This window comes from Eschrichtius robustus, chromosome 6 (assembly GCF_028021215.1).
Source record: "Eschrichtius robustus isolate mEscRob2 chromosome 6, mEscRob2.pri, whole genome shotgun sequence".
Classification (NCBI taxonomy): Eukaryota; Metazoa; Chordata; class Mammalia; order Artiodactyla; family Eschrichtiidae; genus Eschrichtius; species Eschrichtius robustus.
Window position 1 is genome coordinate 116309873 of NC_090829.1, and position 16154 is coordinate 116326026.

At 39.0% G+C, this 16154-nt stretch overlaps 1 protein-coding gene across 1 annotated transcript in view; it reads right to left on the reverse strand.

Annotated features, from left to right (window-relative positions):
* Positions 1 to 13571, reverse strand: part of ROBO2 (roundabout guidance receptor 2) — a 562829-nt gene extending 549258 nt beyond the window's left edge. The window contains exon 1 of the mRNA XM_068545712.1: positions 13144 to 13571. Coding sequence (XP_068401813.1) covers positions 13144 to 13204 — 61 coding nt within the window. The 5' untranslated portion in view covers positions 13205 to 13571. The remainder of the gene's footprint in view (positions 1 to 13143) is intronic.
* Positions 13572 to 16154: the final 2583 nt, after the last annotated feature.

The following is a 16154-nucleotide window of genomic DNA, read 5'->3' on the forward strand; positions in this document are numbered from 1 at the left end:
ATTGGAGACAAGTCATGATTCATGGCCTGTACTGTGTTCCGCCTCTCTTTTTCTTATTCAATACACTCTTTAGTTTTACTGCTGGATAAGAGGGGACCAGACCAGTGCACTTCTCCTAGCAACCAATATCAGTCAGCAAAGAAGGCATGTCATCTGCTCAAAGGGAAAACGGAAGAATTTGGGGTCATACAAAGCCAGACACATGTTCTTTTGCATCTGATCTCAAATTGATTATCAAAAAGGATTCAGTAAATGCTAAATAATTCTGTTTTATGTGAACGTTAACAATCCATAGAACTAAATATCAGCTTGTCCGCTTGCTATATAGCCGAGTTTCAAATGCTGGTCCAATTCATTTCGTTCAAATGTTCAATTTTTCACTTTTCCAACACCCCCTCACTCCTCATTGTTCATAGAAACTGCCTCTCCCAGGTATATCCTTGCACTTCCTGGACTATTTCAAATGCAAAGATCACACATAAACTCCTATAACACCCCAAGTTCAGAAAGCTTTGAATTGCACCTTGAGAAAGATAGACTATAAAAGCAATTGCCTAGCTGTCTTATTTGCATGCCATGCTTAATTGCTGCTTAGAAAGATAAAAACCACTTTCTGAAAAATAGGTTAAACAAACTTGGAATTTAAATTTAACATGATGAGACGCTTTTACTGAGCAGCTCAAAAATCTGGGGAGTTTCATAAGATCCAACTGGTGAACATCACAGGTGTTACAGTTTAACAGAAAAGTACAATAATAATTCCTAGCCCGGGAAATGTTCTTCATAAAATAAAAGTTGTCTGTTGGATTGTGAGTAGACGGCAGGTATCAAACAACTCAGAAGTTTATTCATATCTTACAGTCATGTGTGTATGGGGCGGGGTGGGGGGGGTGGATAAGAGGTATCTCTGCCCAAAATCTGTACCCACATGCTGTACATATTTTTCCCATTCTTTATTCTTTCATTTTGTATTACAACTTCGCATTATCCAGGCTTTCAAATCACAAAGGCAAATTGAAACACTTAAAAGCGTACTTAGCTACAAAATCACCTACATGTTTTCAGGATAGCCAGTGAGCAACTCCTCAGTAAACTCTGTTAGCACTTTCTTTTCTGGTGAAGCTATTCAACAGCACTTGTGAGAAGAAAAGGAGGCTGCAAACCACAACTGAATGACAGCTTGAAGATTTGTGAGTACAGGGCTCAGGTACCATGGAAATACACTTTCATTGTTAGTTTTTAACTCTGGAGATTATCACTGCGTCGAAGAAAAGTGGTTCTGAAACCATTATCACTACGTCGAAGAAAAGTGGTTCTGAAACCATAAAAGTCAATGTTCTAACTCCTCACAGTCCGTTTTGAATGAAAAAATGCTGAGGAATGTTAAGTTACCAGGCACTTTCTTTTTGAAAGGTAACATTCTTCTTACTCAGTATCTCCTCTAATCAATGATGCAGATGCAGTTAGGGAGGGGTTCGCATAATTTGCATTTGGGTGAAGGCATCTTGTAGTTGTTGACATGCAAAGGTGTTTTAGAATGAACAAGCTGTTGCATATTTAAGGTGGGGAAACTGAAATGCCTGCTCTAGTTTTAATAGATCAACACTTAACTCAGTGTTCAATAACTACACTATTATTTGACAACACATTAAAGTTCACTTTAAAATAAAGATACAAAACTTAGAATGCCTATTGCTAGGTTCATCCTGAATTTCCCTTAATTTACTGTAACTCTGAAAACTACATTTTATAATTATCAGATGTACCTTAACAAATTAGTGTATTGTATTCGAGCATTTGCTAGTATTTGTGAGTATATATTGTTAAACTTTAAAGTATGGCTATAACATTGATTTATAAAATTTATAACCTTTTCTTTATAAAGAAAACCTCTTGACTTAATTTTTTGAAAGTCAAAAGTTCTCCCTTTTTTGTTTATACTTATGAACATTTTAATTGGTTATAACTGTTGGTTATAGGTTTTGGACAAATCCTTTAAATTCCAAATGGTTTCTGTGTTCTTTGCTTAAACTTGAAAAGCAGTGTAATGAAAGAGTTGAGTTATATTCCATGTTCTCCAGTTCATTTCCAAAAAGGCTTGGGACCAAAAACTAGGGGAAGAGACCCCACATCAATCCTTACAACAGAAATTAAAAAGTGGCTGTTGACCCCTCTCCTGAGCTAAAGCTGCCATGTCACATACAGTTCTAGTCACAGTGGCCATGAACTAGTAAGAACATTGGCTTAGGACTATTGTTTTTTCAGTACTAAATTTTTGAATCCCATTTATTCATAAAGAAACAATAAGTACCATTGGTCATTAATGAATGAAAGTGGATGTGAATCCCAAGGCTAGTGAATTTTGACTATCATCCATATTCACATCATTAAGCCCACATCAAAATAGAGCCCCCATGCAGACTGAACAATAACTCGTGATTATTTTCAAAGATGGATATTTATGGTTTGGGATAATTTTTTTCCAGGATAAATTTTCCCCTCTAATTGTACTCAAACATAATGCAAATGATAGGACATTTAACTAAATGACTTACAGTAAGAGAATTTAAGGCTGAGACATTGAAGAGTACACGGTCAAATATCTATTTTTTTATAAGAATCTAAAGTCATACAATTAATTAGTGGTAAAGCTTAAACTGGAGTCCACAGCTTCTGGACACCCATGGTGTATCCCTTCCACAATAGCAATGGTTTTGCTTTAGTCGGGTTATCCTTGATATACACAACCACTCAATTTGCAAATCTGGTTAATGGATAATTGTAAAAAGTATTAGAATCAATGATGTCTATACTAGATGTAAGAAAGATAAGTGGGCTATTCAGGAAAAAATGTTGAGTGGAGACAATGTTAATTTTTTTAAAATTTTCTGTACTAGAAGTGTTTACTTGGAATTCAGTAAGCTTTGTCTCTTACAAGATTTATCTTCATGATACTTTATATCAAAAGCACCAAGTAAAAAATGTAAATCAGTCAATGTGAACCAAAACGCAGGGTTTTACTAGCATGTTCTGTTTGTTAACAAATTTCTATTTGTAGTATGCCTCTCTTGTTTATTCCTTTCATTCATAATACCACTCACTTGGGAATCCCATTTGCTCTGTAATCAGCACATGATGCAATGGAAACATACATGTCACAGCACGTTTGTCACAGTTGCATAGGTGTGGCCACAGATGAGTCCCCTTAAGAGGCAACAAAAGTTCTCATTTAGTCACCTGAAGACTCATGCTTGAAAGGTTATATGAAAATCCTCGTGAAACGCATCTCAAATGTAGTTCATGATTAGCCTGATAGAAAAGGTCCTCTTAAATTTACTTCTACTCCATACTAGGAAAGGAATAACAATAGAATAAAAATATTACTACTAATAAAAAATAATAATAATAAATAACACTTAATTGGGGTTTATTAAGTACCAGGCACTGTTCAAAGCATTTTAATATAATTTCTACATATGTAACATATATATGTAACATACAGGTATATATTACATATACACACATCTAATTCCATATATGATAACATATGAATATATATGCACACATATGTTCCATATACACATATATACATACATGGGTATATATATATGTGTGTGTGTGTGTGAGATGAATATATATTCATCTATTCCTCATATCAGCTATTTGAAGAGACACTATTACCATGCCAATTTTAAAGATAAGGATACTCAGAATGGTTAAATTATTTGCTCTTACTCACTCATTAGTGTTTGTTGACTGCCTTTCAGTAATCATCTCACACTGCCCCTCCGTACAACTATGTTACAATTAAACTAGACTGCCTGCCTTTCCCCTAGCACACGTTTGTCATCTCCATGCCATTCCTCCTGTTATTCCTTTTGCTGGAATGCAATTTCCAATCTTTCTGTCTATTAAAAGTTCACTCTTCCTCTAAGGCCCACATTAAGTGACCCATGTGGTGTTGACCCTTCCCATATTGCACTAGTTGGAAATCTATTCTTTCTCTGAGTTCCCAGACTATGTTGTGTTCCTTCAACCCCCCCACCCCCCCACCCGCATTTACCAGATACTACTTTTATTTTAGTGACTTGAATATTTGTTATCTTCTCTACTAAAGAATCATCTCCTTGAAGGTGGGAACTATTTAACTTCATTATGTCCCTCACAGAGCCCTCAGCAAGGTGCTTTGTTTATAAATAGGTGCTCAATAAGCATGTGCTGAATCAAATGAATAACCTCAAGGTATCTCAAGCTAATTCCCTCGTTGACATGTTAGGAAAACAGCTGGCCATGGCATCTCAAGCTAATTCCCTTGTTGACATATTTGGAAAACAGCTGGCCATTTTCAGTTAGTTACAAGAGCCTGGAACTCTTGTTAAGGAGTTCCAGGGTTGAGAAGCTGGAAATAGTCTTTTGAGAGAAGCGTGGTATAGAGATAAAAAACATCCCTGGACTCTAGTTTCAGCTCTACTACTAAGCAGCAATAGGCTATGTGACAAGGCACATAAAAACTCTGAGCTTCACACATGCACCCCAATGTTCACTGCAGCACTATTTACATCGACAGATGAATGGATAAAGAAGATGTGGTACATATATACAATGGAATATTACTCAGCCATAAAAAGGAATGAAATTGGGTCATTTTTAGAGATGTGGATGGACCTAGAGACTGTCATACAGGGTGAAGTAAGTCAGAAAGAGAAAAACAAATATCGTATGTTAATGCATATACGTGGAATCTAGAAAAATGGTATAGATGATCTTATTTGCAAAGCAGAAATAGAGACACAGACGTAGAGAACAAACGTATGGTCACCAAGGGGGGAAGGGGAGGGTGGGATTAATTGGGGGATTGGGATTGACATATATACACTATTGATACTATGTATAAAATAGATAACTAATGAGAACATACTGTATAGTTCAGGGAACTCTACTAATGCTTTGTGGTGACCTAAATGGGAAGGAAATCCAAAAAAGAGGGGATATATGTGTACATATACCTGATTCACTTTGCTGTACAGTAGAAACTAACACAACATTGTAAAGCAACTATATTCCAATAAAAATTAATTAAAAAATAAAAACTCTGAGCTTCATTCTCCATCTGTCCAGCCAACGAGAGAATTGTACCACAAAACTGCAAAAACTTCCTCCAGCTCTGAGATGTTATCATTCTGTGATTTACATTTAGTATTGTTGAAGTCTCTGCTAAAAGTGACAATTTCAATTTGGGTTAATTTCATTTGTAAAACTTTACAGGGCAACTGAAGAAGATTTAGAAGACAATCACTGAAGGGATTAGAAATTCGGACTACTGGAAACTTAAAGCATATTATTATCATATAAAATTGTCTCACTACAAACATATATCCAACTTGTAAAGACCATTCAACATTTTCTTTCCACGGTGAATTAAAAGAATATATTTACCCCATACATTGCCAGTGGGAATGTAAAATGGTATAGTTGCTTTGGAAAACAGTCTTGCAGTTCCTCAAAAGGTTAAACACAGAATTACCATATGACCCAGCAAGTCCACTCCAGTTATACACCCAAGAGAAATGAAAACATATGTGTACACAAAGATTAATACACAAATGTTCATAGCAACGATCTTTATAATAGCCCCAAAGTGGAAACAACCTAAATGTCCATGAACTGATAATTCAAAGAATAAATGATATGGAATACTATTCAGCAATAAAAAAGAATGAAGTACTGATACACACTACAACGTGGATGACCCTTGAAAACATTAGATGAAGGGAAAGAAGCCAGTCACAAAAGACCATATATTGTAAGATTCTATTTACATGAAATGTCCAAAATAGACAAATCTACAGAGACAGAAAGTTGACTAGTGGCTTCCTAGGGCTGGGGAAGGGATGGCAGGTAAGGAGCAGGATACTTGGCTTCTTTTTTTGGATGACAAAAAAGTTCTAAAATTGGATTGTAGTTATGGTTGCACAATTCTCTGAATACACTAAAAACCACTGAATTGTACACTTTACATGAGTAACTTGTTTGTGAAATACAATGTGAATTATATTTCAATCATTTCAGTGAAGTTGTTGGGGGAAAATATTTAAGTAGCAAAATTTAGAGAATGTCTATGTTTGCTTTATCTCAGCTTTAAAAAATAAATTTTCCAGTAAGACTCCTTTGAGTAATTTTCTGAAAATCAAAAGTAGGTCTATAAAGAGGGTCCTACCTGCCAAATTCCTGGGTATATCTCAGTTTAGTATCAATGATGGTAAACAGGGTCCTAGACATGATGATTACAACAGTAGATAGGGTAGGGTAATTCCAGTTGCTGCAAGTATTTTAATCTTCCTCTTCTTTTTCAATTATTAGTGAGCTATATAATTGGAGACCAATTTTAGAAGTACACTTTTTAATTCTATGCCTGAACTAAAGTAATCATTTTTATCTGTTGCTAATGCTTAAATGAAAAGTTGCCCTAAAGGTGAAGAAAAGTCTCACTTTTTGGACTAGATATCATTGTATAAGTCAACATTTCTTAGTCAGGTAAGAGTGTATGTGGTCCTATTAAGGCACATTAGAATCATTTGAAGGAGTGCCTTGTCAAAATATATACACCACTCAACAGTGTGCTAAAATATCCAACAGTGTTAGTATGGGGATTGGGAGTGACCATGTAAATCACACCATTGTAGAAAATACTCTTGGTTAGAAAAGAGACATATCAAAGCAAATAGTCAATTCTATCTCCTGCCAGGTGAAAGGTGGAATACTAAATCATCAGAAATCATGATGTCATTTATGTCAAAATATGCATATTTGATAACTCTCTCTCTCTAAAGAGAGAGAGAAAGAATGAGAGACACACACAAATACACACCCCCAAATAAACAAATAAACCTAGTTCAAATGGTAAATGTTTCACATGTTGGGCTAGGGCATGAAAATAAACATCTCAAAAGCACTCCATAAGCACATTTTCATTTATTCAACAAATACTTGATTCTACTATGCGTCATCCTGTGCTCTAGGCACTAGAGGAACACAGGTAAACAAAATAGACAAAGTCCATGCCCTAGGAGCTCAGTGGAAGAGGCAGACAATAATCATACTAACATACGCATACAGCAAACAGTCTTCTAAACTCTAGATGGTCTTCCTTCAGAACAGAAGGCAGATTTGCTTACTGTCTAATATAGTCAAGACAATGTTTCCTCCAGGCCAAAGGTTAGGCAGATTTCCTTATCGTCCACTATAAAATATCCTGGTTCCCAAGCTCAGGGCTCCTCAGCTGTGAGGCTAACCCATTATGTGTGCATCATCTACCTGGGCCCCACTGCATTGCCCCTAAGGGTCTTCAGGGGAAAGGTAAATCTATACAAACACGAAGTCATGCTGCTTGCTGTGACATGACTAATGAGATCTACCATCTGTGACCCAGGAGTTTCATGTCCTTTGCCAGCACTCATGAAGTCGTAGCAGTCTAACTTCTTAGCTCGCAAGTAGGGTACAATGTAGGTCCCTTCAAGGTTGTTTATACAAACACGTGCATGTGCGTGTGGACACGTGCACACACACCCACACAAACTTTAAGAAGGTGATAAGAGCTCATATAAAAATTAAGATAGGTAAGGGGGGTAGTCCAATAGTGTTTTAAGGGAAGCATTTTTACATTAGGTGGTCCATATATCTGAAGAGATGATATTGGATAGGGACTCATTAAATCAATTGAAAAAACTCACCCACGCAATGATCAGGGGAAGCACACTTCAGGTGAAAGAAAGAACGAATGCAAAAGCCCTGAGTCAGGAACAAAACATCAAAAAGAAGGGTCTAAACCTAGGCTCCAGTAGGGAGTGTGAACAGATGAGGTCAGAGAGGCAGTGAGGGACCTGAATCTGAAGAGTCCTGTAAACTATTGCGAAGAGTTATCAGCGGAAGCCATTAGAAGCTTCTGAGCAAGGAGCTGCCGTTATCTTATTTACATGCTTTTGAAAGGTCCCTGTGGCTCCTGGGTGGAGAACTAACTGGTTGGAGGTAAGGTGTGGGTATAGGAAGAACAGGAATGGAAGCAGGTTGATCATTTATCACATTATTCCAATAGTCCAGGTTTTGACCAGGATGGTAGTGGTTGAATTAGTAAGAAACATTTGGAATCTATTTGAAAATGCATCAAAACAATAAGATGACTTAATGGATGCCTAGAGGAATGGGTAAACGGATAGATATGTGGTAATCAAGTATAGTAAAATAATGGTAGAATCTACGTGGGAATATGAGTGTTCACTGTAAAATTCAGCTATGTTGCATGTTTGTAAATGCTTATATTAAAATGTTGGGGAAAAAATCACAAACACAGGCATAAAATTGTAGGTATCAGGGTATACTTCAAAGGATTTACTAACAAGTCAGATATGGGCTGTGAGAACAAGTCAAAAATGATTTCTAGTCTGGGGTCATGAAAAACTGTGAATAGTGATGCCATTTACTGAGCTGGAGATGACTGGAAAGAGAAGCAAATTCTATCCCTGGCTTGAGTTTGATGTATTCATTTTTTAAATTATTTTATTGAGGTATAATTGACATACAACATTATATTAGTTTCAGGTGTACAACACAATGATTCGCTATTTGTATACATTGGGACATGATCACCACAACAAATCTAGTTACTATCCAAGTTTGATATATTCTTATTAGATATCAAGCCAAGATGTCATGTAGTCAGCTGGATATGTCAAGTAATGTACGGGCACTGGAGATACAATGGTATATAGAAGAGCCAAGTTGTAATCTCATGCAATTTACATTCTTCCACAAGTGATTAGGGCAATTTGAGAAGTATCAGCATAAAGAAGTATTTAAAACCCATGCGACCAGATGAAAGATATTAAGGATTAGGTGCAAATGGAGGAAAAAGCACTAAGGATTGAGGCCTAGATTACTCCAATGTTGTTTTGTTAGAGACAGGTTTTTTGGGTGAATATGCTACACTTTAGATGTTATATTAGATTTCTGCTATGCTGAAACACTGCCAGAGTTTATGGAAATTTCCCCTTAAAAGACTTTATGTCATCATTCATTCATGCTTTATTCAATAATTTAAAAAAGAAGAAAATCATTAACAACATCAATGTATTGATTTAGGTTGACAGGTCTATACCTGGAAACACTATCAGAAACATAACAATACTTCTCTTTGAAAATAAATCTCCAATATAGCACTCTATAACTTTCTGCTAGAACTCAGATCTGTAGACTTCTGTCTGCCTAAACTGGAAAAAGAACTATATAAGTTTGCATCAAGCTATACAGGATTGTAAAAGAAAAATGATGAGTCAAGACCCCAACTGGGTATATCCAAAGTTAAAATATTATTAACCTATCTCCTTTAAATGCAGATTTTCTAAATTGTTATCCAAGAAACCTCTCACCTATTTTCTTCATTCTTCAAGTATTTCTTTAATTCCTTCCACTGGGTCCAAAAAAGAAGGAGAAGAAGGAGGGGAAGGAAGAAATGAAGGAGGAAGAGGAAGAGGGGGTACAGGAGGAGTAGGAGAAGGAGAAGAAGAGAACTAGGAGTAGAAATAAGTAAAAGGAAAATCTGTTTTTTCTAACTCTTCAAAAACCAAATTGCACATAGGAAGTAAATAAATAAATAACTCCTATGGACTGCAGGAACTACTGAAGCAGATATTACTGGACACGCACATCCTACATACATAAGCTCCCTTCATTACTATATATGTATACCCAAATGTAGGCAATGTGCTTACATATCCATATTTTCTATTAGCAAAGATGCTATTTTATACAGGTTGCTCAAGGATGCAAAGACTAGAATTTTTTTTTTTTGGTATAATCATGACCTTTTTTTCTTTAAGATACTCTTTTCTCTATGTATTAAGAAATCCTTTTGGTTTATGGTCCACATGTTGCCTAGAATCAAATGTTATTCAAACAAAGCCAATTCAAACGTGATATTAGTGCATAGTTGCAAGAAGAAATTTCAGGTTACTTATATGCAATTTAAGTTCTGAAATGGACTACATATGGCTACAATAATGAGTCCATTACTGAAAGAAGCACTTTAGCAAAATGTATAAACCTATATGAGAGTATATATCTGCACCATGCACACGTATCATCTTTATCTCTCCAAATATCACAAGTGCCATTTTCATTTTAGAACAGTTAAGGATTAAAGACAAGAAATATTTTCATCTTAAAAACATCTTTTCACCAGTATTGTAAAATTATTGAACTGACACAATGTATGAAATGTAGATGTAATCCAACAGTCTTGTGACAGTTTATATTAGTTCCCTGTAAATGATTACAAAACCATATTCTTATTTAAAAATAAAGAAAATCTGGAGAACAAAGGCTAAATTCAATACATATTCTCATACATAATAGTAAAGAAAAATCTGCATTTGGTTAATTAATCTGTATCGAATGAGATAATCTTTATTTACATCCCAAATAGAAAAGTTTGCCTGTAGTTCTCAACTAACTTAATATTTATTCTCTACAGATTCCTACAGGCACAAGATACAGAAAAATCATAAATAATAGTGGCACGTAACTTCCATGAGGATGCAAAACTCTTAACATTTTTCATATACTATAAAAATGCACATATAAATAACCCACCAAGCAAATTTCAATGCAAATCGATGCATCATTTGTCACTGAATAAAATTAATTTCTGTGTCTAGCACAAGGAGAGTCAGTATATCTTTGAAATGGTACAAGCTTCTCTAAATTTGAAATTCATGGGGAGAATAAGCACACACCTCTAAGAAGGATAATAAGTAAATAGAAATCATAGAACCCTGGAAAAGTAAGAAAGCTTAGAGATCCTACAAACAACCCCCTCATTATATATGTAAACACACAATCCCAATGTGTTGAAATAGCCTAGAGGGCAGTGTTGTCTACATCCCAAATTTTTAACAATCCCCATGGAGGGGCTGTCATCATTGGGGGGTAAACCAAAGGCAATCCAATGTCAAACGTATGACTTACATACTAATTCAGTAAGTGTCCACAGTTTCCATTGCTTTGGACATAGTAGATGCTAAATCCAAAAACTAGTTTCACACACACAAGAATTTAATACTACCTTTTCAACTCCTCAATCTTGGGCATTTTTCACTACATTACTATGAATGTTGCTGCACAGTTATGGCCCAGACACAAACTACCCCCTTATCCTATAATGTTAAAACAGAACAAAGGTCCTAGGTGTATCTGTGGGACAGGAAGGGCAAGGTGAGGGGAGAGCGGGAAAGAAGGGAGGGAGCTAGGACACGAAGGAGGGAGGGAAGGGGAGAAATGATGTCTTGCTACTGCTGTTCCAGCAAGGTGGTTAATTGCATTTGTTTCATATATCTCCAAACACCCTGGTACATTAATTACATTCTGTAACACCAAGCTCTTCTGATTCCCTCTGTCACTTCCACTGAGCAATTTAATTGTATTCCAGCTAGCTAGCTACACGACGACTCAAAAAAAAAAAAAAAAAAACACTTGGTGATAGTTCTGTAATCTAATATATAGTTTATAATGCATTTCTGGCATTGCAGTATGTAAATGCATGGCTTGTGAGGACATATCCAAAAAGTTGTATCAAAGTCTTATTGTGATAATCAAAACACTTGGGACAAAACCTTTTTGTGATGGTAATCTAAATGTATTACAAAGGTAAATGTATTGAAGAAGAAAATGTCTGGTGAATATTAGATATGATTAGAGATATTGCCACAGTAGAATTCACAGTGATTTACTCCTATACATCTACTACTTAGAAGGGAAAAAAGAAAAAAGCAGTGTGGCCACATGAACGCCTCGTGCCTACTATCGTTGGGGGGCATGGGTACTTATGTAGTCCAGGATTGAAAACAGCCACTTGACTGAAGGTAAACTCATCCGTATTGCCTCATGTTTATAGAAGGGCTTCCTTTTTGAGTCTGATACATGGGGCTCTGTGCAACAGCAGCTGCCAGGAACAAAGTTAGCTCCTACAGGCGGGCAAAAATAGGCAGTGTCCCAAATAATGACTTCGTCCACAATGCAAATACTGGAGGAAAGTTTATGTAGCAACAAGCTACTATAATGGCTCAAGTATCTGGACCAATACACCTCAGATTATTAATAAGTACAGTAATTAAAAATCTAAAGTACTACAATCCACACAGGCAGGCAAAAATATCATGCTCTAATCTTCTCTTTAGACCAATTATTTCCATTGATGTGAAAATTAAAGTCGCTAGAAAGTTAATACCAAATGTTCTTTTGACTTTCTTCTTTGGAACAAACAAACAAAAAAGCATGTTAAAGATTACTTCCACTCATCATTCAAAAGAGCTACAAAAAAGGATTTTGCAATCCTCCCACAGGAAACTGACATCCTATGAAAATATCCCAGGAAACCAAACCTGAACAAAAGACAGGAGAATCAGAGGCAGAATGCTGTCTGCTTGACAGACTGACTCAACCTAGAGCGAGACACCTACAGCACCTGTTTCAGATCCCCATTGTGTTTGCCACTAGGGACTAAGCGGAGTGTTCCGTGCCCACAGCCAGCCCACAGCTTCTGCTTCCCCCTTCCTGGAGCCTCGCCCTGTCTTACTTTTGACAGTTTTCTCCCTATGATCTAAATCTTCATTCTTGGTATCACGCTAGGAGAGCACTTAACCAGCACACAGGTGATACACATTGATCCCTGTCTCAAATTCCTAACCTACTGCACTTTCACTGGGGTGTCTATTACTTATTTCACTTGAATTTCTAAGCCAAAGTTCAGATACAAGAACAAACCCCAAATGGAGAACAAGCACAGGAGTATTAGACTCGTTCAAGAGATTTACTTTCATATTTCTTTTTCTAACAAAACTGAGAGCCCATCATTTATTACCCAACTCCTCAATTAATTAAGTAAATTACAACAATAGGTGACTCCTAACACGTTCCATTTGCAGCAGTTTAGAAACAAAAGACTTAAAACCTCTGCTTCCCCCAAAGCCCCCATGCCTGGCCAAAAGGGACCAAAAGATATAATGTCATTTTATTTATAGCCCACATCCGACTCAGAAAGAAATGTTTTTTTTGGGGGGGGGGTAGGGATAGGATAGAAACATTTTAACTTACCATCAACCCGAACATATAAAAATCCACAGAGCAGTAGTTGTGTAAACATCAGCCGACTCATTTTGACATATTAAAAAGGATCCAGATTGTTTAAGAAACCAATCCCAGAGAGCAAAAGTACAAAAATAAGTATCAAAAAAAGAGGTAGGTCCAAAGTTTAGACTTTTCTAGCTGCTAATTAAAGTCAAGAAGAGCAAATGGCAAGGTCAGAATGGGTTAGTGGAGAGGTCTTGAATGGGGCACATTTAGATCCATCCAAATTAACAGAGAGCACTCCCAAGGCTGCTGTATTTCCTCACTGTGGCTTCCTAAATTCCCACGAATTCAGCCCAGCCGGAGGGATTATTCAAGTGTGTCTAACCCCCTCTCCTCAGGCTCCATGGCAATCCAAAGCCAAGTTCGTTCTTCAGAAGTCAAGAAGATGACGGGAGAGGAAAAAGACCTAATTCCTAGAAAGTGTTCCACAAACTTGCCAGCGCGCTGCCGAAAAAAAACATTGGCCTGCCCACTGGTTTCCTTTCCCCCGGTCTCCGTCTGGGTAGCAGCTCCACGTCCAGAGTTTTTTCACTAAAGTTCCATAATAAGGATGTGTCAAAGCAACACTTTGCAGGCGGGCCGATTTGGCGGGCCTCTCCTTTGCAACCTCGTTGCCTCCCTCCACCTCTCTCGTTCCCGAAAGAGAGGCAAAGGGAAATCGGGACGAGGCGGGTGGAGAATCCGAACTCCTACGTGGTGGGGCTGCAGGGAGGGAGGGAGGGAAGGCGGGAGGGATAGAGGGGCAGGGCTGAGGCTGCTGCCACCCCCCCCCCCCCCGCGGTGCCGCCTCCGAGCGGCTGTGAACCCGGGCGGCGGCAGGCGGCGGGCGGGTGCGGAGCGGGGCGGGTGAGCCCAGGGGCCCAGCAGCGGGAGAGCAGGGGAGCGCGCGGTCCAGCCGCCCGCCCGGGTCTAGCCGCCAGTCCACCTGGTACGGCCGCCGCCGCCGCTGCCGCTGCTCCCGCGGCCCCGCAGCAGAGCGTCCGCCTCCTCCTGCAGCTACCGCGGGTGTTAGGACTTAGAGGAGGGAAGGCGAGGAGGCGGGAGGGGAGGGGAGGAATGAAAGCTGCTTGGAGTCTGCCCCGGGGAGGGGGGGGCGGGGGGTGATGAGGGGGTGCACGGAGCCTCCACCTCCACGCTCCGCCACCCGCCCGCACAGGGGGCGCCAGCCCGCTGGGCAGTGGGAGGAGGGGGAGCTGGAAAGCCTAGAGTCCTCGTGGGACAGAAATTAACAAATTCGGAGCCGAAGCTACCGGTCAACTCCTTCCCCTTCTCTGCGCCTCCTCGTCCCCCGCTCCTTCCCGCCTCCGGAGGGGATAGGTGGGCTCTAGCCTCCTGCCCTTCGCCGCGTCCCGTTTAATGGGCAGGTAATTTTCTCGGTGAGCGATTTCATGGAAGCCCTTCCTAATTATTCATCTCTCCGTCTGCCGGAGATGCACACGCTTTCTGGAAAAAGGTCATCCGTCCAGGACCCCGGGTGCAGCCTCATTACCCGTTAAAATCACACAAACATTCACTCTTCACCTTTTAGCAAAATGAGAAGCTGAGCGGGAGGGAGAAAAGGAAAGGAAACAATATAACCACCTCTTGGAGCGGAAAGGTTGTGTCGGGGTGCTTTCTCCGTCGTTAAAAAGGCACAAAAAAGGGGGGAGGGAGATGTACAGAAATCTGTAGTCTCCACTGGCTTGTTTTAGCCAAGATCTATGGCCCCCTGAGGAATCCCGGGTGGGGGGGGGAGGGGAAGGGGTGGCATCCCCTCTTCTGTTGCTCAGTTGCCTTATGACCCCCTCAAAGATGAATTTGACGCGGGGCTGAGGGATGCCAGGGAGTTGAGAAAACGCTTAGGATGGAGAAAGGCGATCAGGGAGCTTGGGTGCGGGGGGCCGGTACCCGAAGTTATTACCCTCCAGAGACTAGCACCTCTGAAAGGAAATTCGGAAAACCTGAAAACCCAACTGAGCTAATAACGAAGCTCAAAAACAGCTGAATTGCAGCCCAAAGACGAAAAAATCCTGAAAATTAAGGCAGAACCCACCAAGTGAATGCCATTCAGGACCGGGAAGATTAAGGCAGGCCACATTAGATCAAAGAGATGCTAGTGTCTGGGGTGCCACCGGTGTGGCCGGTGGAGCCCGGCCCACGTGTGATCACAGGCTCGCTGGTAGTTGTTTGATGCTAGTTCGGATGATTACAAGGCGGGTTATAAGAACTCACGCAGGTTCCCGAGCCGAGCTAAAAGCTGGATGGTGAGTCTTTAGTTCCCCCTACTGGAAAATATTAGAAAAGATTCTTTCTGTTCGTGGCCTTGTGAAGCAGTTTGAAGAAGAGCCTTTGTCTGGTGGTACATTTTGGTGTTGCCACTCAATTTAGCTCTCCCTTGCCTATTATGGATGTGATATTGTGTGTTTCAAAAAAAAAAATGGTCAGTGACACTCAAGTAATTAGGAGAGTTTTTATGGCACCTCTGCATGCTTGAAAATTATGGTAATGAAATAGTCTTGCAGAAGAATAAAACAAGCCACTCTTCTTGTGAAGCATTAAGAGTAATTTCAGCACACTTTTTATATACATTATTTAGTTGTTTTAAAAAAGTGCATTAGTGTGCTGAAGTTAAATCACTTGAATTCTCACAGTAATGATTCTAAATGTATTATTCTTTTACCACTCTAAGAAGGGGGGAGGGGAGGGCGAGACAAGTTCACATGCTTTTTTTTTTTTTTTTTTTTTTTTTTTACCCAAACGGCCAAGTCTAACTTAGATGATATGGTGGTCATGGAAAATGACAAAATTCATTGGATTAATATCTCTCTTATCTATCTTTAATGTTGCCAAATAATTTATAATTCTTTAAATTTTTCATTTTAAACATTCTGACTAGATTTAAAATCAGGGATTACAAAGTCTACTTTATTCCTCTAATGTACCACCACCACCACCCCCCAATCTCTATTTCAAATTTCCCTACATGGGTACAACAG